This window comes from Oryctolagus cuniculus, chromosome 6 (assembly GCF_964237555.1).
Source record: "Oryctolagus cuniculus chromosome 6, mOryCun1.1, whole genome shotgun sequence".
NCBI classification, from domain to species: domain Eukaryota; kingdom Metazoa; phylum Chordata; class Mammalia; order Lagomorpha; family Leporidae; genus Oryctolagus; species Oryctolagus cuniculus.
In genome coordinates this window covers 110,626,191-110,651,390 of record NC_091437.1, presented here as the reverse complement: position 1 = coordinate 110,651,390, position 25,200 = coordinate 110,626,191, and the positions used below count along the sequence as shown (strand labels likewise).

Below are 25,200 nucleotides of genomic sequence, written 5' to 3'. Positions count from 1 at the left end.
TAAAATTAATTCACTTTACTTATATATTACTGTAATACAAGCAATACATAGTTTAGCTTCCTTCATTATATTACTTTTTTTTACACATAACAATATATAATTAGTAATATTTAGAAGTTCACTTTATGTACTAAAATCATAACACACTTGAGAAAATGATATAAAAATTAAAAAGAAATATATAATGAAATCTTACCTGTAAATTTGCTGCTGTTTCCTGTTTCAATTTGGATACTTCTGCAAGTTTTGTTTTCTGTTCTTTCACCATACAGGTCAGATCTTTAATTAAAGAGGAAGACTCATTTTCTTTACGTTGAGCCCAAATAAGAGCATGTTTGCTCTTTGCTAACTCAGTTGCAACATTTTCAAAACCATCTTTAACCTGTATTACAGAATTGCATTATAAGCAACAGTCCTCCAAATAACTACAAAATATGTGCTTCTAGAAATAGTTCTTATCTCTCATTTTAGAATCACAGAGTATTCGCAAAAGAATAAAATTCAGACATAATTGGTTTCAATCTACTGATTTCCAGGCAATGAAACAGGCCCAGGGAAGTTATGTATTTTCCCTGCCTGTCCCCCCCAAGTAATCCAGTGAATTAGTGTCAGATCTAAAATCAGAATTCGTTCACTTAGCAAATATTTACTGAGGGACTGTTAGGTGCCAAACACTGTTCCAGGCAGTGGAATGCACCAATGAACAACACAGACTAAATCTCTGCCTTTGTAAAGGTAACACTGCAGGAGGTAAGGACTGATGATACAACAATAAACAAATACATACACAATATATTAGATGATAATTATACGCTTGTGTTAAAAAAGGTGACAGGGATGTGCAGTGTTGAGAGATGTGGGTTCAATTTAAACAGCATAATTATCAAATATGTAAGAAGAGTTTTCTAGGCTGGAATGTGCCTGGCTTGTTGCAGGAAGAGCAAGAGGCTGCTATCATAGGAGTGGCATGAAGGAGAGAGAAGTCGAAGATACAGTCAGAAGGCTAGGTTGTACAGGGTTTTGTCTATTACCCTTAATGAAACAGATGGGTGATGGACGTCTCTGTAGAGAGGAAACATATATTTATTATATACATTTTTAAAGATTTATTCATTTATTTATTTGAATAAATACAGAGGCAGAGGGAGAGAGACAGAGAGAGAGGTCTTCCATCTGCTGGTTTACTCCCAAAATGGCTTCAACAGCTGGAGCAGGGCTGATCTGAAGCCAGGAGCCAGAAGCTTTTTCCAGGTCTCCCATGTGGGTGGCAGGGACCCAAGGACTTGAGCCATCTTCTACTGCTTTCCCAGGCCATAGTGGGAAGCTGGATTGGAAATGGAGCAGCTGGGACTCAAAATGGCACTTATATGGGATGCTGGCGCAGCAGATTGGGGCCAGCCACAGCGCTGGCCCCTCTACTTTATTTTAAAAGGAAATTCCAGCTGCTGTGTTCAGCATCAACAGAAGCGAGTGACAAGTTTGGAAGCAGGAAGACCAACTAAAAGGTTCTTTCAATAACAGATGTGAAAGATAATATGACCAATACCAAAGTAGTGGGAATAGAGGTAGAAAGAAATGATTAGCTATACTTTTGTAGAACGATGACAGGGGGCTGGTGCTGTGGCACAGCCGCTTAATGCCCTGGCCTGAAGCGCAGCATCCCATATGGGTGCCGGTTCTAGTCCCGGCTGCTCCTCTTCCAATCCAGCTCTCTGCTATGGCCTGGGAAAGCAGTAGAAGATGGCCCAAGTCCTTGGGCCCCTGCACCCACGTGGGAGACCTGGAAGAAGCTCTAGGCTCCTGGCTTTGGATCGGCACAGCTCCAGCCATTGCGGCCATCTGGGGAGTGAACCAGCAGATGGAAGACCTCTCTTTCTCTCTGTTTCTACCTCTCTCTGTAACTCTGTCTTTCAAATAAAAAAAAAAAAAAAAAGAAAAAATAAAAACAATGACAAAGTCTGTTGAGGTACTGAATATGAAGTGCCAGAGAAAGTGAAGTCAGTAATACCCCTAAATGTTTAAGGCCTCAGCACCTAGAAGAATGGAGTTGTCATTAACTAATGTAAGACTGTTAAAGCAAGTTTTGGGGGAAAAATCTGTAGTTAGAGATGTTAAATGGGCAATCACACATAAAGGTTTGGAATTCAGGCAAAATTGAAGCTGGAGATAAAACAAATGATGTTGGAGGAGTTTACCAAGAGAATGTGTCTAGAAACAAAAATGGTTTACAAATTTGGTATCTGGGCATTCCAATAATGAAATTTTGGAAAATATAGGGAAATGCAACAAAGGAGACTGAAAAGAAGTGAAACTTGAGAAAGCCAAGAAAACTAAGGGTGCACTGGAAACCAAGTAAAGAAAGAGTCTGGAGAAAGAGGGAGAGATTAACCATGTCAAATCAGATGAGGATTAAATTGACATCCAACTTCCAAAGCATGCATGTTGCTGGTGGTTTTGACTATAGCAATGCTAAGTATAGTGGCATAGATAAAAGCCTGAGCTGAGCAGAGGTTAGAGGGGAGAGAAGAAAAATGAGAGACAGCAAAAGCACATTCTTGAGAAGTTCTAGTGTAAATGGAAATACAGAAATGAGGTAGTAGCCAAAGGAGAAGATGGGATCAAGAGAATTTTCTTTTTTTTTTTTTTAGAGTGAAAGGTCTTCCTTCCGTTGGTTCACCCCCTAAATGGCCGCCACGGCTGGTGCTGCACTGATCGAAGCCAGGAGCCAGGTGCTTCTCCTGGTCTCCCAAGCGGGTGCAGGGCCCAAGCACTTGGACCATCCTCCACTGCCTTCCCGGGCCACAGCAGAGAGCTGGACTGGAAGAGGAGCAACCGGGACAGAACTGGTGCCCCGACTGGACTAGAAGCCGTAGTGCCTGCGCCGCAGGCAGAGGATTAGCCTAGTGAGCCATGGCACCGGCCGAGAATTAGGAAAATTAAGATGAGAGGAACCACAGCATGTGATATGATGAAGGGAATCATCCGGTTGACAGGAAACTGCTGAGGCAATAGAGTGAAAGGGAATATGTGCTGAAGCCCAACCCTAAGGCGGCAAGAGGAAACAAGATCTAGTGTGTGTGTGTATATATATATGATGGGACAGGATGCAGGAACAGGATCATTCTACAGCATGGGTTGTCAAACTCTTTTTGTAAAAAGCTAGGATAGTACACTGTTAGGGTCTGCAGGCCAGGGCAAAGTATTTCCATTACAAAAGCAGCCAGAGATAATATGTAAACAAACGAGCCAGGTTCTTTTCCAATAAAACTTTGTTCAAAGAAACAGGCAATGGACCGCATTTGGACTGTAGGCTTTGGTTTGGGATTAGTAGTAAGAGTGAATTCAGGTTCTCTGATTCCTATTCCAGTAATCTCTTTACTCATCATTTATGGTCTTAGTTTTTCAAAAGCAATGAAGAATATGATTTGAGGAAATTAAGGCTTTAACAATTTATTAATTTGTTTAAAATCATTTGGTCGACATGTAAATAGAACTAGAATTCTAAAACAAAAACAAAGCCCTATTATCAAATCATATCTTGCAGATTCTTTTTTAAAAAAGGTAGAATGATAATTCTTACATTCTTAAATCTCCTGGCTTCAAGAGTTAAAGCAATACGGAATTCATTTTCTAATTCCATATACTGCTGGTTTAATAAATCAACTTTTTCTTGGTATTCTTTTATATCTTGCTCATGTTTTCTTTGTTCCTTGGCTATTTCTTTAGCTAAGGCATCCTGGAATTCAGCATCACTAATGAATTCCCTTGTTTCAAGTTCCTTCCTGGAATGAGAAAGAAATAAAAATCAAAGGATACTGTTCAACTAAAAAGAACATTTTTGAAGGTCCTTAAATAATTAATATCCTATATGTGCCATTGTGAACTTAAGATAAGCTACTCATTTTTAAACATAGAAACTGGGCATAGGTAGGCACCTGTATTTAATAATGGGGATAATAAGAATGTTCAATTTTAACCTGAGAATTCCTTCTATGGAATCTGAAATTTTTAAGGTACATTTGCAGAAGATAAGTTCTACTTTACTGTATCTCTTATTTTGGCTAGGTCTGTAACTTGGAATAAATACAATCTGACTGGCACTTGTTGCTTAATAGGAAAGCCAGTTAAAGTATGAGATTATTTATATTTCAGTATAAGACTATTTTTAAAAAATTTTTAAAAAACATTTATTTATTTATTTGAAAGGCAGAGTTACAGAGAGGAAGAAGCAGAGCACACAGAGATCTCCCATCTGCTGGTTCATTCCCCAAATGGCCGCAACAGCAGGAGTTGGGCTAGGAAGCTAGGAGATCCGAAGCTATGAGCCAGGAGATTCTTCCAGGTCTCCCACCTGGGTGCAGGGGCCCAAGCGTTTGGCCATCTACTGCTTTCCCAGGCCACAACAGAGATTGTGGATCTCTGGATTGGAAGTGGAGCAGCCAGGTCTCGAACTAGCACCTATATGGGATTCCAGCACTGCAGGTGGCATCTTTACCTGCTATGCCACAGCACCAGCCCAAAGATGGATTTCTTATTTAAATGTGAGGATATTCCTTATACCTAGAGTTTTCTACCATTAATGTGGCATAAACAAAATCCATAATGCAAAAATCTGTTATTTCCAGTGTTGGTATCTTTAAACTGGAATGTAAACTTAAAAAATATCTGTAAAGGAATCCCAGTGCAAAATTCATTTTTTTGTGTGATTATTTTCTCCCAATCTTCCAGTTATGTTTTCCACACGTATGATGAGTTTTCCCCAGAGCATCAAAATTTACTTTACACATTAAAGCTCAAGTAAATACAAAACCAAACAGATTGGGGAATAAATATAATGAACTTAGGACAATCATACAATTTAACTGGTAAGTCGTAAAGAGGAAATGAGCTGAAAATGATCAGATTACTCTGGACTCTGTAAATTGGAGTTGGTAAACTACAGCCTATGGGCCAAATCTGGCCTGAGATGCATTCTTCTATGCAAATGTCCTTTTACTGGAAGACAGTCATGCCCATTTGTTCACATATTGTCTAGGGCTGCTTTGGGGCTTACATAGGCAAACTTAGGTATGGTATGGCCTGCAACGCGTGAAATATTTTCTATGTGGCCTTTCATAGAAAAAGTTTATTGAATTCTACTTCAGAGACACAAAGAATATTAATTTAATAAGTAATTACATAGAGATCAATTTAAACAGCTTTCGTCATATATAATGACTAACTTTTGGTTGGGTTCAGCAAAATACAAAATAAGCTTTGGTGTTACAAGTCCAGAACTCAAATGTTGACAATAAAGTTACCCATTTGTTTAAGTTCTTGCTATACTGCTGATTTTAATTCACAAATGAATGTGGTATTTTCCATGAACAAATTCCATCGGATTGCATCAATGCTCAGTCACAGGTGTTAAATACTGCGTGTGCGGCAGGGGTTATCAGTAACTTTCTTTTTTTTAATATCAGTATTTTCCTGATACCTTTTCATTTACCTGTGTTCCTGGTGTTTCAATGCAAGAAGTTCATGAAGTTGTTGTACTTGTTCCTTCTCTTGATGAAGGGAAGTTCTGAGTAAGTTTATTTCTCTATCAGCAGCTGCAGCTTTGAGCTCCACCTCTTGAAGAAGTCTCATCTGAGTAAAATACACACAATTATAGTATTTAGATAATAATCTGCCCTGCTTCTATTTTAATTTCAGTTCCCATAAGAAACATGTCTTTTAAAATGATACATCTAATGACTAAATTGATTTGATTTTCAAAATTTATTAAAGATGTTCTAGTCACACAAAGAACAGCTGGGGAAGCATCAGATACACTTGGCATTAACTACTTACTGTGTCACGGATCATTCACGGTAAGTTCCATTCACAAAGTATGAAAATCAAATTATTTCAAGTGCCCCAAAGACTTTAAAAAAACAACTCTCTCAGAATAGAAGCCCAAGTACTTTCAATATTTCCACTACTCCTCTGTTCTCATAATTGCTTTGTGGATGTGCTAGCATTTTTTTTTTTTTTTTTTTTTTTTGACAGGCAGAGTGGACAGTGAGAGAGAGAGACAGAGAGAAAGGTCCTCCTTTTCCGTTGGTTCACCCCCTAATGGCCGCTGTGGCCATCACGCTGTGGCCGGCGCACCACGCTGATCCGAAGCCAGGAGCCAGGTGCCTCCTCCTGGTCTCCCATGGGGTGCAGGGCCCAAGCACTTGGGCCATCCTCCACTGCACTCCTGGGCCACAGCAGAGAGCTGGACTGGAAGAGGGGCAACTGGGACAGAATCTGGCGCCCCGACTGGGACTAGAACCCGGGGTGCTGGCACTGCAAGGCGGAGGATTAGCCTATTGAGCTGTAGTGCCGGCCAAGCAGTCTTAATTTAGATATAATTCAACAGGATATAGGACAGGTATATTTAAATTAACAATAATTTAATTTCTGCACACAGCCTACATCTTTGAGTTTACTATAGATTACCTGTTTGAGTACAGGTGTTACTATGTCACTGACACATTAAAATACAGAAATACCTGTGCCGCCTGCTGCTGCCCTTTTTGCCTCTCCATTTTTTCTAAGGCTTTTTCCAGGGTCCTTAAGTGTCTAATGTGATCCTCTTGTTGATCTCTTGCTTTAATTAATTCAATACTTAGCTTTTTAATTTCATTTTGAAGTCTGTGAACCATAATTTCAAGTTGTTTCTTGGAATGTCTCTCTTTAAAAATAATATCCTTTAATCTAAAGCAGAAATCACATGGGCAGTTTAGTATATATTATATATATATATATAAAGATAAAAAGTCAAGAGAATGACTTGAAGTATGTTTCAAACTCTAACTATGGATAAAAAAAAGAAACAGAGGCTGAAAAATACTATGTCTTTCACCCATCCCTGAAGATAACAGAGTGCCCACAAGAAAAAATTTTATATAAATTGACAAAGCAAATTTGTTCCAGCAAATAAGATGAGTAAGTTAGTCTCTGTCTTTAAGCATTCAGTATCTAGCAGAGGGAACAGACATGGATACATTTATAAAGCCATGTGACAGAAATGCTGTAGGAAGTGCTACTGCAAGTCAACTTTGACATTCTTGTATCTTCGCCATATATCAAGTATCGATCCCAGCATTACATCCTTTCATTACAAATGAAAAAATACCCTTAATTAGTTTAAATAACTGACTCACATAACCAAGCTTAGAGAAGGCTGGGGTGGCAGTGTTCTGAGAGACCGCATGAAACCAGGAAGATCATTAGGCCTCTAATTCCTGGGGGCTAGCTTCAGTTTTTCCTACTGTAAGTTATTTTCATGTTTGGAGCAGAAGCAGCAGAAGATATGAGTTAGCCCCAAATGTCTCTGGGCTGATTCTAACAGCTCTGAGAATCAAAGAAGAAATATTACCTTTATCTCAGCTTAGAAGAGTCAGTCACAGGGAGACTCTCATTAGTCCAATTTAGTTAATATATCCACTTGAGGAGCCAATCATGGTGGCCACGTGCAAAAGCATTGTGTTTATTTAGCTTGGATTATGTACTTATATCTTAACCAAACACTATAGGCATGGAGGTGGTTGATCACAGAATACAAATCTAGCGCTTGGGAAAGACTTACCCTCATGAAGGGGTTACTTCTGAACTAGCCAGCCCGAAGTATATCTGTTATAATTTCCAAGCCTTGTTTACAAAAATATATCCATCAACTTCTAAACCAAGGTCATTGTTGGTCTTTATCATATATCCTTTTGCATTTAATGCGAGTGGTCTCAAATTGATCTTTGTCTATCTCAAATCCAGTTTGGTATAAGATACAAGATTGGACTTTATCACTCTATTAACTGTATATGGAATCAAGGCAGAGAAGCTACAGAAAAGTAGAACTAGAGAAATCTTCTAAGCAAGAGACGGGCACTAAACTAAAGTAACAGTTTTTGGATACAGAGGTGATTGTTCAACATCTTGAAAAAATAGAATGAAGAAGATCTACACCAACTGGGAAAGTGAAAGGAAGCAAAAACCAAAACAACTACTAAATAACTCAACATTCTTAGAAGGTGAGCATTTGCATTTGGCCTGGCAGTTGGGATGCCTGTGACCCACATGGAGTTCCCGAGTTTGCCACCTGGCTCTGGCTCCTGACTCCAGACTCCAGCTTTCTGGTAACGTGGACCCTAGAAGGCAGCAGTGATGGTTTGAATAACTGAGTTCCTGTTACCCATATTGGGAGACCTGAATTGAGTTGTTTTGGCTACTGGCTTGGGCCTCTGCTGTTGTAGACATTTGGGGAGTCAACCAGTAGATGTGAATTCTCTATTTCTCAAATAAGTAAGTTAAGAAAATTCTTAAATTTCTAATTTTGGAGGCTGACTGGATGCTAATGGCACACCATTTACTAGCTCAATTAATACATAATAAGGAAGCAAGATGACTTTATCTAAGAATATGCTGATTTTAAGACACAAGAAATATAAGCCAAGCATTTTTTGATAATTAGATGAACAAATCTGGTTAACAAGGTGGTATAATAGATATTATATGAGATAAAATTTGCTTTTTGAGATAACACACTCAAGGCATGGATTCAAGACACTAGACCATGTATTAGCTACCAGGGATATGCAGTCCCTACTAAGGCACATTAAAGAAAAATATCAAAATGGCGAGGATCTAATCTCAAGAAATCTTGGAGCTTAGCTAAAAAGTAGTCAGAAAAGATAGGTTGATTTTTCAAAAGAATTATGAACATTTAACAGGAAACATGAGCATAATAGTAGACAGGTTAAGGAAAGATAAAGATGAGTGCCCAGAGCTTTCCAAATTAAATGGAATGTGGCTAGTAGCCCCCAAACAGCTTCTATTAAGTAATACCTATATATAAAATATAGCAAAATATCACACACATATAGCTAATCCCAAAACTTGAGAGGAATTTCAATTATAAGGCAAATGGAAGTAAAATGAGATAAAATTCTTAGAAAAAACACTCATATTTGCCTCATGTTTGGTTCTGGAGAAAAAAAAGACACATCCTCTCTCTTTCATTGTCCCTGATTCACAGGGTCTCCACCCATCTGTCATTACACAATGCTGGTTACCTATGCATCTACAGTAAACCTGCGCAGTATGCTGTTGCATGAATTCAGAGACAGCAATTTCTAAAACACAAAATAGGAAGTTGGTGAGTGGCTGTGGAAGAATGCTCACAGCATAATGCATCACAGTTTAACTAGTTACAAAATATGACATCTGTAACACAAAACTCTACCAGTTAGTTAAATGCTTAAAAGATACTGGGAACTGGGCTGAGAGCTGTGTACATCAATTTACTACTCAAATGAGAACTTACATGGAGAATAATTCACTTGTACTACAAAACAGGAGCGGGAACTAAGAGCAACTCCCCAACTCAGAAGGAAAATACCATGTCCAGATGTTGAGTATTCATTGAGTGATAAGAAAAGAGAAAACTTAGAAGGTACTCTGTGGGGAAATCTTACAACCATTAGAAGAAACATGTAACTTTAGAAGAAATTATAGTAAAAAGAAGCAAAAAAAAAAAAGTTAGTGTAATTTAGAAAACTAGATAAACACAGAATAGAGTATGACAGTTGTGTATTAAAGAATACAGGAAAAAAAATAACAGTCAAGTGAGAGATAGAAGGGAGAAGACACAAAAAAAATCAGAAACCCATGTTATCTGGCACTAAAACCAACTGCAGAAGGTGAGTGTGTGACAAGAGATCTAACAGGACACACTAACCTTAAAGTCTGTCAGTTCTTGCCCTTTGTAAAATCTGGCACCTTAAAGAAATTATCTGCTAAGCTCTGCTTTATTATCTTTTAAAAAAGATTAATTAATTTGAAAGCTGCATTGACAGAAGAGAGGGAGAGACAGAGAAAGATCTTCCATGCACCGGTTCATTCCCCAAAAGGTGGCAATGGCCAGAGCTGGGTCAGGCCAAACCCAGGAGCTCCATCCTGGACTCCCACATGGATGGCAGGGGCCTACGTACTTCAGCCATCTTCTGTGGCCTTCCCAGGTACATAAATATGGAGCGGCATAGGAAGCAAAGCAGCTGAGACTCAAACTGGCATTCTGAGACGGGATACTACTATTGCAAGTGGCAGCTTCACCTGCTGCACCACCATGCCAGCTTCTAACCCGTTTTAGTCCTCTGTAATTCATTACATCTTATTTATCTACCTGACACGTCTCATCTTGAGGGCACACAAAAATGTACAATGAATTTCTCATTTATTTAATAATAAAGCACTAACTCTAATAACAAAATTGGTCTAAATCAAACTAAAATCATATAGACTTTTTTTTTTATCACACTAAAGCTCAAGCATTAAGGTTCCAAGTTCTTTATGCTATGAGCTATCTTTAGGTTTACATACTTTGTTCTTACCTATCTGTGGTTAGCAGAGCAAGACTATGAACATCTTTTTTTTCACTTGCTTGTTTATGCAGTTTATCAATATAATCCATGAGATTCTTTTCAGCTTGTTCAGCTTTCCATCTCATCTCTCTCTCTTGGTCTAGCTGTTCAACAAGACACTGAAATAAAACAATGTTATGTGAATTTGGAAACATTACCTACCTATTCATTGCCTGAATTTTCTCATTAAATTTGGTTAATAACAGTACCTACTACAAAGAGCTGTGCTGAGAATTCAAAAAATTAATGGAAGTAAAGCATGTATTGGCACAAAGTAGCCACTTAGCAAATTTTATTAACTGTCATTGCTATTGTCACAATACTTATTATTTTTCTCAATATTAAAGCTTCCATAGTTGAGAATAATGAGGGAAAATTAGTGAAATATTTTAAAAGGCTATTGTACACAGTACAATCAAAATGAGCAGTATTTCAACAAGTAAAATAAGCATAAGTCAAAGAAAAATACAACCAACATATATTAAAAATTCTGTTAAGGAAATAAATAAAATCTTAGTTATCTACTTTATTTGAGAAACAGAAAAAGGGAGAAAGACCTGCCACCCACTGGCTTACTTCCCAAAAGCCTGGGAGCCACTCAATCCAGGTCTCCCAAGTACTTGAGCCATCACCTGTTACTTACAAGGATGCAGGTCAACAGGAAGAATGAGGAGCAGATCTGGTACTTGAATCTAGGCACTGTGACATGGGATGCAGAAGTCCCAAACAGCATGTTAACCACTGCACCAAACACATGCCCCTTGAAGGATTTTCAATTTTTTTTTAAACTTTTAATCGGGGGCCTGTGCAGTAGGTTAGGTTAAAGCCCTGGCTTGAAGCGCTGGCATCCCATAAGGGCACCAGTTCGAGTCCTGGATGCTCCTCTTCTGATCCAGCTCTCTGCTATGGCCTAGGAAAGCAGTAGAAGATGGCCCAAGTCCTTTGGCCCCTGCACCCATGTGGGAGACCTGAAGGAGCTCCTGGCTCCTGGATTTGGATGAGCTCCTGGCTCCTGGATTTGGATCGGCACAGCTCCGTCCGCTGTGGCCAACTGGAGAGTGAACCATCGGATAGAAGACCTCTCTCTCTCTTTGCCTCTCTTCTCTCTGTGTAACTCTGACTTTCAAATAAATAAATAAATCTTAAAAAAAAAAAAAAAAAAACCTTTTAATCAGGATCCATTCATCCAGGCTCAAAACCGGGGTTTCAGGAAAGTCCCAATGAAAACTTTAAAATGTATAGTTTTTTTGGGTATATGTAAAAGTAGACTGCTTTTAGAAGACCTGTAGATTTCTTTAGATTTTTAACAGTATGACACACATAAAAAAAGTTAACAACCATTAAGAAACTAGAATTAAAAAACTTAGAACTGTTTCTCCCTCTACAAACATAAAATAAATAATTTCACTTAAAGCAGATTTTAAATGTAACATTTCTATTCCTTTAAAAATTACAAAAATGATGGGGTGGTGTTTGGCACAGCAGATAGGACACCACGTGGAACACCTGTATTCTATATCGTAGAGCTAGAATTAAGAGTCCTAGCTCCAGTTCCTTTCCAGCTTCCTGTTATTGTGCACCTTGGGAGGTAGCAGTGATTGCTCAAGTACCTGGGTTTCTGCCACCCTCATGGGAGACACAGACTGAATTCTGGGCTCCTGGCTTTGGCCTGCCCAAGCCTCTATTATTACTGTAGGCATTTGGAGAGTGAACCTGTGAATGGAAGGTCTCTGTTTCACTATCTTTCAAATAAATAAATTAGACAAAAAAAAAAAAAAAAAAAAAAAAAAAAAAAAAAAAAAATTTCAAGGAGCCGGCATTCTGTTACACTGGGTAAAGCCAATGCTTGTGATGCTGGCATCTCATATATGCTCTGATTCATGTCCCAGATGCTCTACTTCGGATCCAGCTCCCTAGTAATCAGGAAAAGGCAGCGGAATATGGCCAAAGTGCTTATCCCCTGCAACGCTGAGGGAGACCCAGATGAAGCTCCTGGCTTTGGCCTTGCCCAGCCCTGGCCAATGCAGCCATTTGGGGAGTGAATCAGCAGATGGAAGATCTCTCTGTCTCTCCCTTTCTCTCTGTAACTCTGTCTTTCAAAGAAATAAATCTTTTTTTAAAAAGCTTATGGCTAATTTTTCTGGGACTTTGTATTAAAAACGAAAATATTCAAAATTCATTTGTTTCTAAATCTCCCTAAATCATCATACCCGGTAAGTGTTGTCTTCAGAACCACTATTGTCTACTTTAATAATTTCAGTCTTCTGGTCTTCTGAGTCTCGCGATACATTGCAATTTGCTAAAGACGATCTTACGTATAATTCTTTAAGGTAAGGTTGTTTCATTTTACGATTACAACTGCAAAAGAATAAAACAAAGGAAATAACATGAGAAATGCAAAGCATTTATACCTTTAACATTTATAGTCACAAATACAAACAGCATTAAAAAATAATAAAACAAAACAGCAATAACTTGGAAAAACTTCCGTATGAATTTTATAAGGAGTGACTTTTGTTGATTAATGGGAGCCTCAAGATTTTTGGAAAGATAATGATTCCACGAATGTTCAGTGTTCTACATATTTAGGTGGAGCAGAACTCTTGGATATATCAGAATGATTTAAAAAGTACTATCAGTACTTGGGACAATGACACCTAAGAACTTGGAAAAAGAGTAAATATAATTATCTTTTAGGGGTTAAAAATTTTAAATCGACATATAATAGATCAGAATAAACATTTTATCACAAGCCAGAGTCCAAAGAGATTCCAGGGTATGTCCTGACTACAAATGAACTGAAGGAGTACCAGCATTTTTTTTCTTTTTAAGATTTTTATTTATTTATTTGACAGGTAGAGTTACAGACAGTGAGAGCGAGAGAGACAGAGAGAAAGGTCTTCCTTCTGTTGGTTCACTCCCCAAATAGCCGCAATGGCCGGAGCTATGCGGATCCGAAGCCAGGAGCCAGGTGCTTCCTCCTGGTCTCCCACGCAGGTACAGGGGCCCGAGCACTTGGGCCCTCATCCACTGCCTTCCCGGGCCACAGCAGAGAGCTGGACAGGAAGAGGAGCAACCGGGACTAGAACCTGGCATCCATATGGGATGCCGGCACCGCAGGCGGAGGATTAGTCTAGTGTACCACGGCACTGGCCCCAACAACATGTTTTTAAAAAAGGAAATTACACTGGCAAAAAGTTGGCTGTACACATCCCAAAAGACAGTCATTTCTGAACCACTGTTATGGTGATCTCAATTCTGAAAGTGTAGACATTAGATGTACCTTTATTTAATCCTGATGGCATTAAACACAATCATCACATTCACCTTTGATCCTAAGGTCAGTAAGTACCATCTGATTAGGCCTTGGTTTCCCATCTAGATCTGCCTACAAAGAGAAAAGGCTAATCATGGAGACTCAAGCATATCTGTCTTATTTCCCACTGTAAATGAATTCGGGGGAATTTTCGTTGTTATGTTAATCTGCAACTTTGGTAATGACACAGAGAAAGGGATCCTTTACTTTATATGATTGTGTAGTCAACTCTCAGTATTTGTGGGAAATTAGTTGCAGGATTTGCCTTGGGTACCAAAATTAAGATTCTCGAGTCTTTAACATAAAATGGTGTAGTACTTGCAATAACCTATGCATATTCCTATATCCTTTATATCATCTCTAGATTATTTATCATACCTAATACAATGTAAATGCTATGGAAATAGTTGTACTGTATTGCTTAGACAACAATGATAAGAAAATAAGTCTGTGTATGTTCAGAACCAGGCCTAACCACATTGTGCATCTCAGCAACAACATAGCTTTTTTACAAAGTATTTTTGATATGTAGTTGGTTGAATCTGCAGTTGTGGAGCCTTCTGAAACTGAGGGCTGACTGTATCAAAAAATCTGAGCCAACATCTTGAAAAGTCAAATCACTGATGTTAATAGTCATAAATATCACTACAGGATAGCTTAAGGAAAAAACCAATCAACCTATTTAGTATGCTTTGAATGTCTAAAACCAAAACACGTACCTTACAAAATGGTTGCTGTTCTTATTGTGGTGCTTAATAGTTTGAATTGTTTTGGCACAATATGGGATTTTTGATCGCCGAGGAACCCTTCTATTGCATTCTTTTCTGTTTCCACAGTCACTTTCAGAAGTTATATCTGTATCTCTTTTTGGTCTGAGGTCTTGCTCAGGAGCATTAACTGTTATAGAATTAGAAGTCTAGAATAAAAAAAATTAATGTAATTTGTTAAAAGTTTAATTCATTGACTATTTATAAAATTAAGGGTTAATGAACTAGGTATGTGTGAAATTCAAATCAGGGAATTCAGCTTCTGGTATGGATGAACAAGCTTCTAGCAGGCTAACTGTCCTGCAGCTAACAATTATAAAATCTCAGAAAACACAAAATAAAAATGGATAAAAACCACCTGAAGGTTTTGGAAAGTGAGCAAAAGAAAAGATTACTCTAGATGGGAATTGACACTTGGAAAAATGAACCAGAACTGAGTTTCTGTTTTTATGGCTTTCAGCTAGAGAATATATCATACCATGCAGGGAGTCTAAACTTCAAGTAAGAAAAACCACAGACTTTTGAGGCTGAAGAACCACAGGGTAGCATGGTGTAGGCAACAAGTAGCCCAGTGAAAGATAGAAGAAAGAAAATGAAATGTGAACAGCTGTCCAAGGCCACAAATCTACAGTTTAAGTCCAACCAAATTAAATGTTCACTATAATAAAAATATCAACAGTCTTTGGAGAATACAACAGAATAGAGTTCCCACAACCTAACATTCACCATGTACGAGAAACATTCCAAAATTACTATAGAAGAAGGAAAATGACCTGTTCTCAAGAGGTAATCATGGAGATGGCCCAATTCTTAAGTAGAAAAGAAATAGTGATCATAACTCTTCAATGAGATAAAAAATATGACTATCATAAAGGAAATCAGAAAACTTAGCTCAGAAACACACACTATAAAGAAATAGAAATTCCGGTGCCATCACTGTGATGTAGTAGGCTAAGCTTATGTATGCCTGTGGCTCTGGCATCCCATATGGACACTGGTTCGTGTCCCGGCTGCTCCTCTTCTGATCCAGCTCTCTGCTTCTGGCCTGGGGAAGCAGTGGAAGATGCTCAAATGCTTGGGTCCCTGCCACCCACATGGGAGACCTGGAAGAAGCTCCTGGTTCCTGGATTCAGATTGGCCCAGCTTTGGCCATTGCAGCCATTTGGAGAATGAACCAGTGGATGGAAGATCTCTCTGCTTCTGCCTCTCTGTAACTCTGCCTTTAAAATAAAGAAATAAATCTTTAAAAAAGAAAAAGCTCAAACCTCCAATAGAATAAATATGAAAAAACCATCCTTAGGGACGATGCATCCAAATTACAGAAAACCAAAGACAAAGATATATTCCTGAAAGTACCAAAAAGAACATATTACATAAAAGAAATCAAAGATTTGAATTAATGCTGACTTTGGACTTAAAATCATGAAGCCTAGAAGCCAGTACTGAAAATATTGCCTATCAATCTAGAATTCTATATCCAATGAAAATGTCCTTCAACAACAAAGATCAAATAAAGAGACTTTGCTGTTCACACATATACACTACAAGATTTGCTGAAGAAAGTTCAGTCTATCTCTCTCATGAATTAAAAAATGAAACCAAAACCAAATGATGGAAACTTGAATTCTCAGGAAGAAATAAACAGCATCACATATGATGTGTTGGGATAAATACTAATGACATTTATGTATTTTTCCTCTTTCTTTTTAAAAAGATTTAGTTTATTTTACTTGAAATGCAAAAGTGCCACAGGGAGAGAAAGATATACAGAGAAATCTTCCATCTGCTGGCTCACTCCCCAAATGGTCCCAATGGCCAGGGCTGAGCCAGGCTGAAGCCAGGAGCCAGGAGCTTCTGTGTCAGGTTCCCTGTGGGTGACAGGGGCCCAAGGACTTGGGCCATCCTCTGCTGCCTTCTCTGATGCACTAACATGGAGCTGGATTGGAAGTGGAGCAGCTGGAACATGAACCGGTACCCATTCAGGATGTCCACACTGTAGGTAGTGGTCTAGCTCACTATGCGACAACGCTGGCCCTATCCTCTAAATTTCTTAAGTTTTGTGGGGTTTATAGTGCATCAAAATGTCCTATAGATTGACAATTTTAACAAAATAAACAGATACAGGATTTTCACATTTCATATGAAATGATAACTATTAACTCCAAGTAGACTGTAAAAAGTCCATTTATATGGCAACCAAAACAAAAAAAAAATCCAAAAGAAAAAAATACCAAAATTCAGAAAAGTATGATTTAAAATATAACATATAAATTAAACTTAAAATATCCAGAGGCAAGCATTTGGTGAGCAGTTAAGATGTTGCTCAGGATGCCTGCCTGGTTCAGTATTAACTCCTTTTCTTCTCATTCAGCTTTCCTGTAATTGTGCATGTGAGAGGCAGCAGATGATAGCTCAAGTACTTGGAAACTTGCTACCCCATGGGAAACCCAATGTGAGTTCTAACCTCTGTGTTTTGGCCTGTCCAAGCCTTGGCTGTTGTGGGCATTTGAGGAGTGAACCAGTGATAAAAAAATTTCCCTTTGTCTCTCTGCCTTTCAAATAAAATGAAAATAGGGAAATAAAAATAAGATTACAAATTTCTGAGTCAAACTAACATTTGATGAATAGCCTCTCTGGTCAATACCACCATCTTTATATCCTATACCCAAGTAGATAGCAAACTAAGAATCCATCGTATTCAGGAGGTATGGTGTCCAAGAAAACCATCATTACTTGTGAATCAGAGCAAGAATGCTCTGGAGATATCAGTAAATTCTAGGAACTGTCAGTCTGCTCAAATATTCTAAAAATCAGAGAATCAGAAACAGATGTAAAAAAGGACTAACAGCTCAGCAAAGTAGAGATAATTATGTGATGAATGCTAGATTAACTTGTCATTCAGGGGTAAGTTCTAGAAGTGGCTTTGATCAGTGAACAACTAGAGACAGTAGAGGCCAAAGGTAACTCATTTACCCTTTGTGTTAAATAGATACTGAGTTAAGAGTTCTCTGTTTTAAAGGTGAATGAAGGGAAACAATGTACTGTACTTCCCAACAAGACAGATGAATTAGATAATGAAGATGTGGAAAATGACAACAAGGAAAACCAGTGAAAAATGTGTGTTACTTTTTCTACCACTATTATTACAGATAATCCCATTTCCGTAAAGGCAAAAAACACACACACATACAACAATACACAGAACATAATAATGTTTCTGGTTGGTCAGCTTTTACATAATTTTGATTTTTAGACTATTTTCTTTAATATATACTTTTAGAAAAGTAGGAAAAATAGTTACATCATTAAGAAGCTGTAAAATTTGATCATCTAATTTCTGAAGTTTCATGTCATTCTGAAAATCATTTTCAGTGTTAGTTTTCTCCGGCTCTGAAGATGGACACACAGACAGAAAAGACGTCAAAACAGTATCCGCTGGTGTACTTGTAAAATGCTCCAAGGGAGGTAACTCATCCATGGGTGGTGTTATCACTGGCATGCCATCAACAACCTGACACAGAAATAAACCGAGATCCCTTTACATTTACATTCATTTAATAATTAACATTTGAAGGTATCTTTTGTTAGGAGAAAAAAACCCCAATACTATACCTCATCTTCACTTATATTTAAGGGAGAGTCAGAGGAAACTAAATTATCCAAAAGACCTTCGAAGCTCTGTAGGCGTGATGAATTCATTTCTGTCAAATTTACTGGTTCACCAAAGATATTCTTACAGTCTAGGACTCTAAGCTGTGGCAAAGTCTGGAGAATAATTGCTCTATACCCTTGGAAATAAATCATACAAAATGAAAATTTAAATATTACTAAAAAAGATTAATTATTTTTAGGATAAACTAAATCTATCAGCTAACCAATTTATCACTTGAATGATAAAGAAATAAACTTGTATTAAATGCTATTCAACCTCTCTAGCATGTAATCATTAAATACAGAAACCACTCCTGCCACTCCTCTCAAAGAATCCTCCTGATGAAGTTTACAAAGATAAAATCATCATCCCTAAAAAATTACTTTAAAGCTAAGAATGCATGAAATTGGGAGCAATTTATTCTTGGAGGAAGCTAACATGTCTTTTGCTTACATTTAATATAATCAGTATGAACACAAATAACAAACCACAAAACAGGATGATATGGATAATGACCAAAGTGTCAGATTCTACCTAATAAGGCTGCAAGCATTAGCAAAGCATCCCTTTTCACCTTTTTAAATTACACATTACTAACGTTAAGACAGTTTATCTATTAAGTATAATAAATGTTTACTTTCACTAAGAACAGTTTAATATGAGAAATCTGAAAAACATTAATTGGTGTTTAGGCTAAAATGAGCACTTTAACTGTCTTTTTTAAAAAAGAGTTATTTATTTATTTGAAAGGCAGAGTTAGAGAGAAGCAGAAGAGAGAGAGAGAGAGAAAGGACTTCCATCTGCTGGTTCACTCCTCAGATGGCTGCAACAGCCAGAGCTGCACCGATCCAAAGTCAGGAGCCAGGAGCTAAGAGCCAGGAGCTTCTTTCAGGTCTCTCATGAGGGTGCAGGGTCCCAAGCACTTGGGCCACCTTCTACTGCTTTCATGGCCATAGCAGAGCTGGATTGGAAGTGGAATGGCCAGCCCTCAAACCAGCACCCAAATGGGATGCTGGCACTGTAGGCAGTGACTTTATCCACTACACCACAGTGCTAGCCCCTACATTTTTTCCTTTTTTAAGACTTATTTATTTCAAGTCAGAGTTACAGAGAGGGAGAGACAAGGAGATCTTTCATTCACTGGTTAACTCCCCAGATGGCTGCAACTGCCAGGGCTGGGCCAGGCTAAAGCCAGGAGTCATTTCTAGGTCTCCCACGTGGATGGAAGGGTCACAAACACTTTGGCCATCTTCTGCTTTTCCTGGGCCATTAGCGGGGGTTGGATTGGAAGTGGAGCAGCCAGGGCACGAACTAGTGCCCATATGGGATACCATCTTTACCTGCTACGCCACAACATTGGCCCCAACTGTATTCTGTTGTTGTTGAAGCCTTATTTATTTCTTTCAAAGGTAGACAGATTGAAAGTGGAAAAGAGAGAGAAGAGAGACAAAGAGAGAGATAGCAAGAGCGTGTACTTTCATTTTTGCTCCCCAATGTCTGCAATAGCTGGGGCTGGGTCAGACTGAAGCTGGGAGCCAGGAACTCCATTCAGGCTTCCCACAATGGGTGGCAAGAACCCTACTACTTGGGTCACTATCTGCTGCCTCCCAGGAGCATTAGCAGGAAGCACGTGTCCCTACCAGTGGTTTAAACAGGTGCATGACAATGCTTGCCTCTGTTTAACTGTAATTTGAAAACTAAGTATTTCTTTTTTTTAGCAAAGACTTAAAAAGTGAAAGAAAGAAAACCAGCAAAGTAACATTAGCACTTTTAAGGGAGGAATTTCGGAAACAAGTTCTCCTCTGATTCTGGAGGGAGAGTGAATGAGTTGAGAAAAGCACCTAAGTTATAAAAGAAAGTGAAAAACAAAAATTCCAATAATAGGAACTACAGATTCTTGAGACAGGACTGTTAGAAAAAAATCTACCCAAGGGTTAGCAGAGAAGAAAAATACGAAGAGTTAGAAATAAGATTTTCTTCTAAAAGTTTCCCCAGAAAACTCTCAAATTGTCTTGATTTTCAGGGTGACTTTATTATATGGCCTTAAGAGAATACTTCTTAAATATATATTTTCTTCTGTGAAATGAAATGGTCTAAACAAGTGTCATTGATGCAAAAAACTTTTTCATAGTTGCATCTAAGTATTAGAAAGAAGCCTCTACAGCCAACTGTATCCCAAGAAAATACTTAGAATGTACATTCACATTATACACATTTCTCTTTCACTGTTTGGTTAAGTATATGAGATAAGTGAGTTCTGGAAATGGCAGTCTGGTTTTATGCTGTCAACTTCATTAATTCTGATTTAGATCAAATGGCATTTTTTGGCATCATCAACTATACTGTTTAAGTTTTTCAAAAATACCTTATTAATAATGTAATAAACTCATGTGGTTTAAAATTCAAAAGATGCACAGTAAAGATTTTCCTAACACTTCTTGATCTCTGGCTTTTCAGTTCCCTTTCTTGGAGTTAGTCAATATTATTAGTTTTTTGTGCATTTTCTGTTTTATGCATATACTCTATAAATGTATGTGTGTGTGTGTGTGTGTGTGTGTGTGTATGTGTAAAGGCTATGTGTTATCTTTTCACACAAATGGTAGCCTATTACACGTAATATTTTGCAAGCTGTATTTCCATTTTTACTATATTTTGGAGATAACTGACAATAAATAATGACATTCGATATGTATTTTAATGACTCCACAGTATTACACTATTAGAATACAGCATAATGATATAATTTTGAGGAATTCTCTTATCAATTATAAGACTATATAAACAGAATTACTGGTATGCTTATCCTGTGTTGTTCTTTTAGTAGCAATTCAGTTTGTCTTAATAAACTAATTTATTTGTAATTATGTTTTTTCAAATACATAAAATATTGCAAAGCTGAAGAATAAAATAAAAAGTTCATAAACATTAACTTCAGGAGTCTTCCACTATTGCTGTTATAAAAAGTATTAAAAATCATTCATACCTGGTGCATGACAGACAGGATTTCCTTCTCCATCCTTTTCCAAAATAAGATGAGTCAAGAAGTGCAATCCTACTGTACACTGAAGCAAGTGGTGGATGCTATCTATGCAATTACTATGTAGGTCAATATACCTCAGTTTATACTTAAGTCCATGAAGAGGCACCAAACCTATTAGAGGAAAAAAATTACTTTTATGCTTCAGGAAAGTCTTTCCAATAGCTAAAATATTCATTAAATATTTTTAGAGACCCACCCCAAAAAACCCCACCAAGCAGTATTAATGAGATCTTGCTCGGCTGGCACCGCGGCTCACTAGGCTAATCCTCCGCCTGCGGCACCGATACCCTGGGTTCTAGACCTGGTTGCTCCTCCTCCAGTCCAGCTCTCTGCTGTGGTCTGGGAGTGTAATGGAGGATGGCCCAAGTGCTTGGACCCTGCACCCACATGGGAGACCAGGAGGAGGCACCTGGCTCCTGGCTTTGGATTGGCACAAAGTGCTGGCCATAGTGGCCATTTGAGGGGTGAACCAATGGAAGGAAGACTTTTCTCTCTGTCTGTCTCTCTCACTGTCTAACTCTGCCTGCCAAAAAAACAAAAAAACACAACTTAAAAAAAATGAGATCTTGCTGTGAACAGCTACCTCCAATGAACAAGAAACAAAAAATGTTTTAAAGAAACACAGATTTAGCATTTTTTGAGGCTTTAGTCCCTGAGGTACCTGGGCCTTGGTGCTCTTCATAACAAAAGGACCATTCTAGGTTGGTGCACTTACATGAGAATAAGCATAAAGCAATGGCTTTAAGTTCTCTCAAGATTTTTTTTTAACTTTTATTTAATGAATATAAATTTCCAAAGTACAGCTTATGGATTACAATGGCTTCCCCACCCATAACTTCCCTCCCACCTGCACCCCTCCCCTTTCCCGCTCCCTCTCCCCTTCCATTCACATCAAGATTCATTTTCAATTCTCTTTATATACAGATCAGTTTAGCATACATTAAGTAAAGATTTCAACAGTTTGCACCCATATAGAAACACAAAGTGAAAAATACTGTTTGAGTACTAGTTATAGCATTAAATCACAATGCACAGCACATTCAGGACAGAGATCCTACATGAGGAGTAAGTGCACAGTGACTCCTGTTGTTGACTTAACAAATTGACACTCTTGTTTATGGCGTCAGTAATCTCCCTAGGCTCTTGTCATGAGTTGCCAAGGCTATGGAAGCCCTTTTTTTTTGACAGTCAGAGTGGACAGTCAGAGAGAGAGAGACAGAGAGAAAGGTCTTCCTTTGCCGTTGGTTTACCCTCCAATGGCCGCCGCGGCCAGCGTGCTGCGGCTGGTGCACCGCGCTGATCCAGTGGCAGGAGCCCGGTACTTATCCTGGTCTCCCATGGGGTGCAGGGCCCAAGTACTTGGGCCATCCTCCACTGCACTCCCTGGCCACAGCAGAGAGCTGGCCTGGAAGAGGGGCAACTGGGACAGAATCCGGCGCCCCAACCGGGACTAGAACCCAGTGTGCCAGCGCCGCAAGGCGGAGGATTAGCCTAGTGAGCCGCGGCGCCGGCCTGGAAACCTTTTAAGTTCACCGACTCTGATCATATTTTGACAAGGTCATAGTCAAAGTGGGAGTTCTCTCCTCCCTTCAGAGAAAGGTACCTCCTTCTTTGATGACCTGTTCTTTCCACTGGGATCTCACTCGTGATCTTTCATTTAGGTCATTTTTTTTTTTTGACAGAGTAAGACATCATTTTTGATTAGCCACCACAAGCAGACAACAAAGTCTACTTCAGTTTCATTGGTTTGAGTATAAAATAAATACAAATAGCATTCATTTCATTTAGTTTCTTGATGGTATTTTTTGCAGGAGCTTATCTAGAATATTTTGCAGCAGACGCCTGGCCCACCTTGGACTTGAGCTGTGACATTGTGAACACGGGCTTTTTTTGTAAACTGACTGCCAATGTGCCCCCATCAAGCACGTACAGTTTCTCTTTACTGCCTCAGGACTTTCTCCAAAAAGGGGAATATATTGAGCAAAGGTGCAATATGGAAGTATAAGGGAGAGGCTGCATGTCCCAGTTTCCCTTCTTTTGGAAGCACTATTCTGACAGGCGCAGCAGTTTCTCTATGCTCTTCCTCACAATTTCGCTTAGTTTTGCACTCTCGATCCTCAACTTTACTTCCCCTCCCCTTTTCTAGCTTCAACCAAACTAGAATACCCTTCTCTCCTCAATGCTCTTTAGCTGATTTTTACTGTCACATCCTTAGAGAAGTATCTCCTGACCACTCCATGATGCCTGATTTTCCTGTCATACTTTCTCATAGTACTTAGCATTTCTCCCTAATGAACTATTACATTTCTAAGTCCTTGTCCCATGTTACTATTTTTCCTTATGTTTAAACTTTTTGACCCTCTTATTCTTCAATTTTAGAGTAGCCCAGGGCTCATTCCCAGATTTTCTGCTCTATCTATCCCCTCTATTATCAATGAGTGCTTCTAACTGCCAGAATACACAACTCCAACCATGACCCTCACCCCTAAAATGTGTATGTTCAAGTGTTCTCAACTTTAAGATAGATTCCTTAATTTTCTTCCCCTTATCTCTAAATCTGTTCCTCTCCCAATCTTTCCTGTCATTAAATGAACCATTACCCACCAATCTGATTCATGCCCCTATAACCTTGTCTTGTTAGAATGTCTTATAAATTGAGTCACACAGTATAGCTTTTGGTGTCTGGCTCCTTTGATTTAGAATCATTCTTTTTCAGAGTTATTTATGTTGCTACATGTACCACTGGTCATTCCTTTTGATTTCTAAGTATAATTCCACTGTATGGATTAATCACAATTTGTTTATTTACCCAATGACAGACATATAGGTTGATCGATTTTTTTTTTTAATTTTTTAAAATTTGTTTGACAGGTAGAATTATAGACAGTGAGAGAAAGAGACAGAGAGAAAGGTCTTCCTTCCGCTGGTTCACTCCCCAGATGGCCTCTATGGCCGGCGCTACGCTGATCCCAAGCCAGGAACCAGGTGCTTCTTCCTGGTATCCCACATTGGGTGCAGAGACCCAAGCACTTGGGCCATCCTCCACTGCCCTCTCGGGCCACAGCAGAGAGCTGGACTGGAAGAGGAGCAGCCAGGACTAGAACCTGGTGCCCATATGGGATTCTGGCGCCACAGGCGGAGGATTAACCAAGTGAGCCATGGCACCGGCCATGTTTATGTGATTTTTAAGTAATCACATAAACAGCAATATAATCATAGGAACATCTATGTACTGGTCTTTCTGTGGATATGTTTTAGTTTCTCTTAGGTAAAAGGCAGGAGTGAGACTGCATGACTACATGTAAGTCTATGTTTACCATAATAAGGAACTGCCAAATCCTTTTGTATCATTTTAAACTCTACTAGCAGTGTATGTAAATTTTAGTTACTCTACAATTTTGCAAACACATTGTCAGTTTATGAAACTTGAGATATTCCATATCTGAAATGTTATCTTATTGCAGTTTTAGTTTGTATTTTCTTAATCACTAAGAAAGGTAAACATGATTTTTTTCATGTGCTCATTTGCCATTTGTATACCTTCTTTTAAAAAAAACGTTTACTCATTTTTATTTACTTGAAAGACAATCAGGGGAGAGAAAGGGAGGGATGAAGAAGGAAAGAAAGGATGGGGGAAAGGGGCAGAGGGGGAGAGGGGGGAGGCAGGAGAGGGGGAAAGGGGGAGAGGGGGAGAGAGGGAGAGAGAGAGGGAGAGGGAGAGGGAGAAAGAGAGGGAGAAAAAGAAAGAGAGAGCAAGATAGAGAGAGATAGAGGGAAAGATTTTGCAACCACTGGTTCATTCCCCAAATGCCTGCAACAGCTGAGGCTGGGCCATGCTGAAGCCAGGAGCCAGGCACTCGATTCTGGTCTCTGACGTGGGTGGCAGGGACTCAGTACTTGAGCCATTATCTACTGCTTGTCAGGCACATTAGCAGGAAGCTGGATCAGAAGAAGCAGAGTAGCCAAAGACTCAAACCAGATTCAAGTGGGGGACTAACCTG

General features: G+C 38.8%; 1 protein-coding gene across 3 annotated transcripts in view; it reads right to left on the bottom strand.

The window, feature by feature from the left end:
* Nucleotides 1–25,200, bottom strand: part of LRRCC1 (leucine rich repeat and coiled-coil centrosomal protein 1) — a 35,516-nt gene that overhangs the window by 5,430 nt on the left and 4,886 nt on the right. For 2 of the 3 annotated variants that reach the window (XM_002710665.5, XM_051843870.2), the window contains exons 4-13: nucleotides 21,143–21,310; nucleotides 18,120–18,295; nucleotides 17,809–18,018; nucleotides 14,460–14,656; nucleotides 12,635–12,782; nucleotides 10,395–10,543; nucleotides 6,519–6,723; nucleotides 5,489–5,628; nucleotides 3,581–3,782; nucleotides 197–382 (exon numbers count right to left, since the gene is read on the bottom strand). In XM_002710665.5, coding sequence (XP_002710711.2) covers nucleotides 197–382; nucleotides 3,581–3,782; nucleotides 5,489–5,628; nucleotides 6,519–6,723; nucleotides 10,395–10,543; nucleotides 12,635–12,782; nucleotides 14,460–14,656; nucleotides 17,809–18,018; nucleotides 18,120–18,295; nucleotides 21,143–21,310 — 1,781 coding nt within the window. The remainder of the gene's footprint in view (nucleotides 1–196; nucleotides 383–3,580; nucleotides 3,783–5,488; nucleotides 5,629–6,518; nucleotides 6,724–10,394; nucleotides 10,544–12,634; nucleotides 12,783–14,459; nucleotides 14,657–17,808; nucleotides 18,019–18,119; nucleotides 18,296–21,142; nucleotides 21,311–25,200) is intronic. The other variant, XM_070075832.1, reaches the window with a different exon arrangement.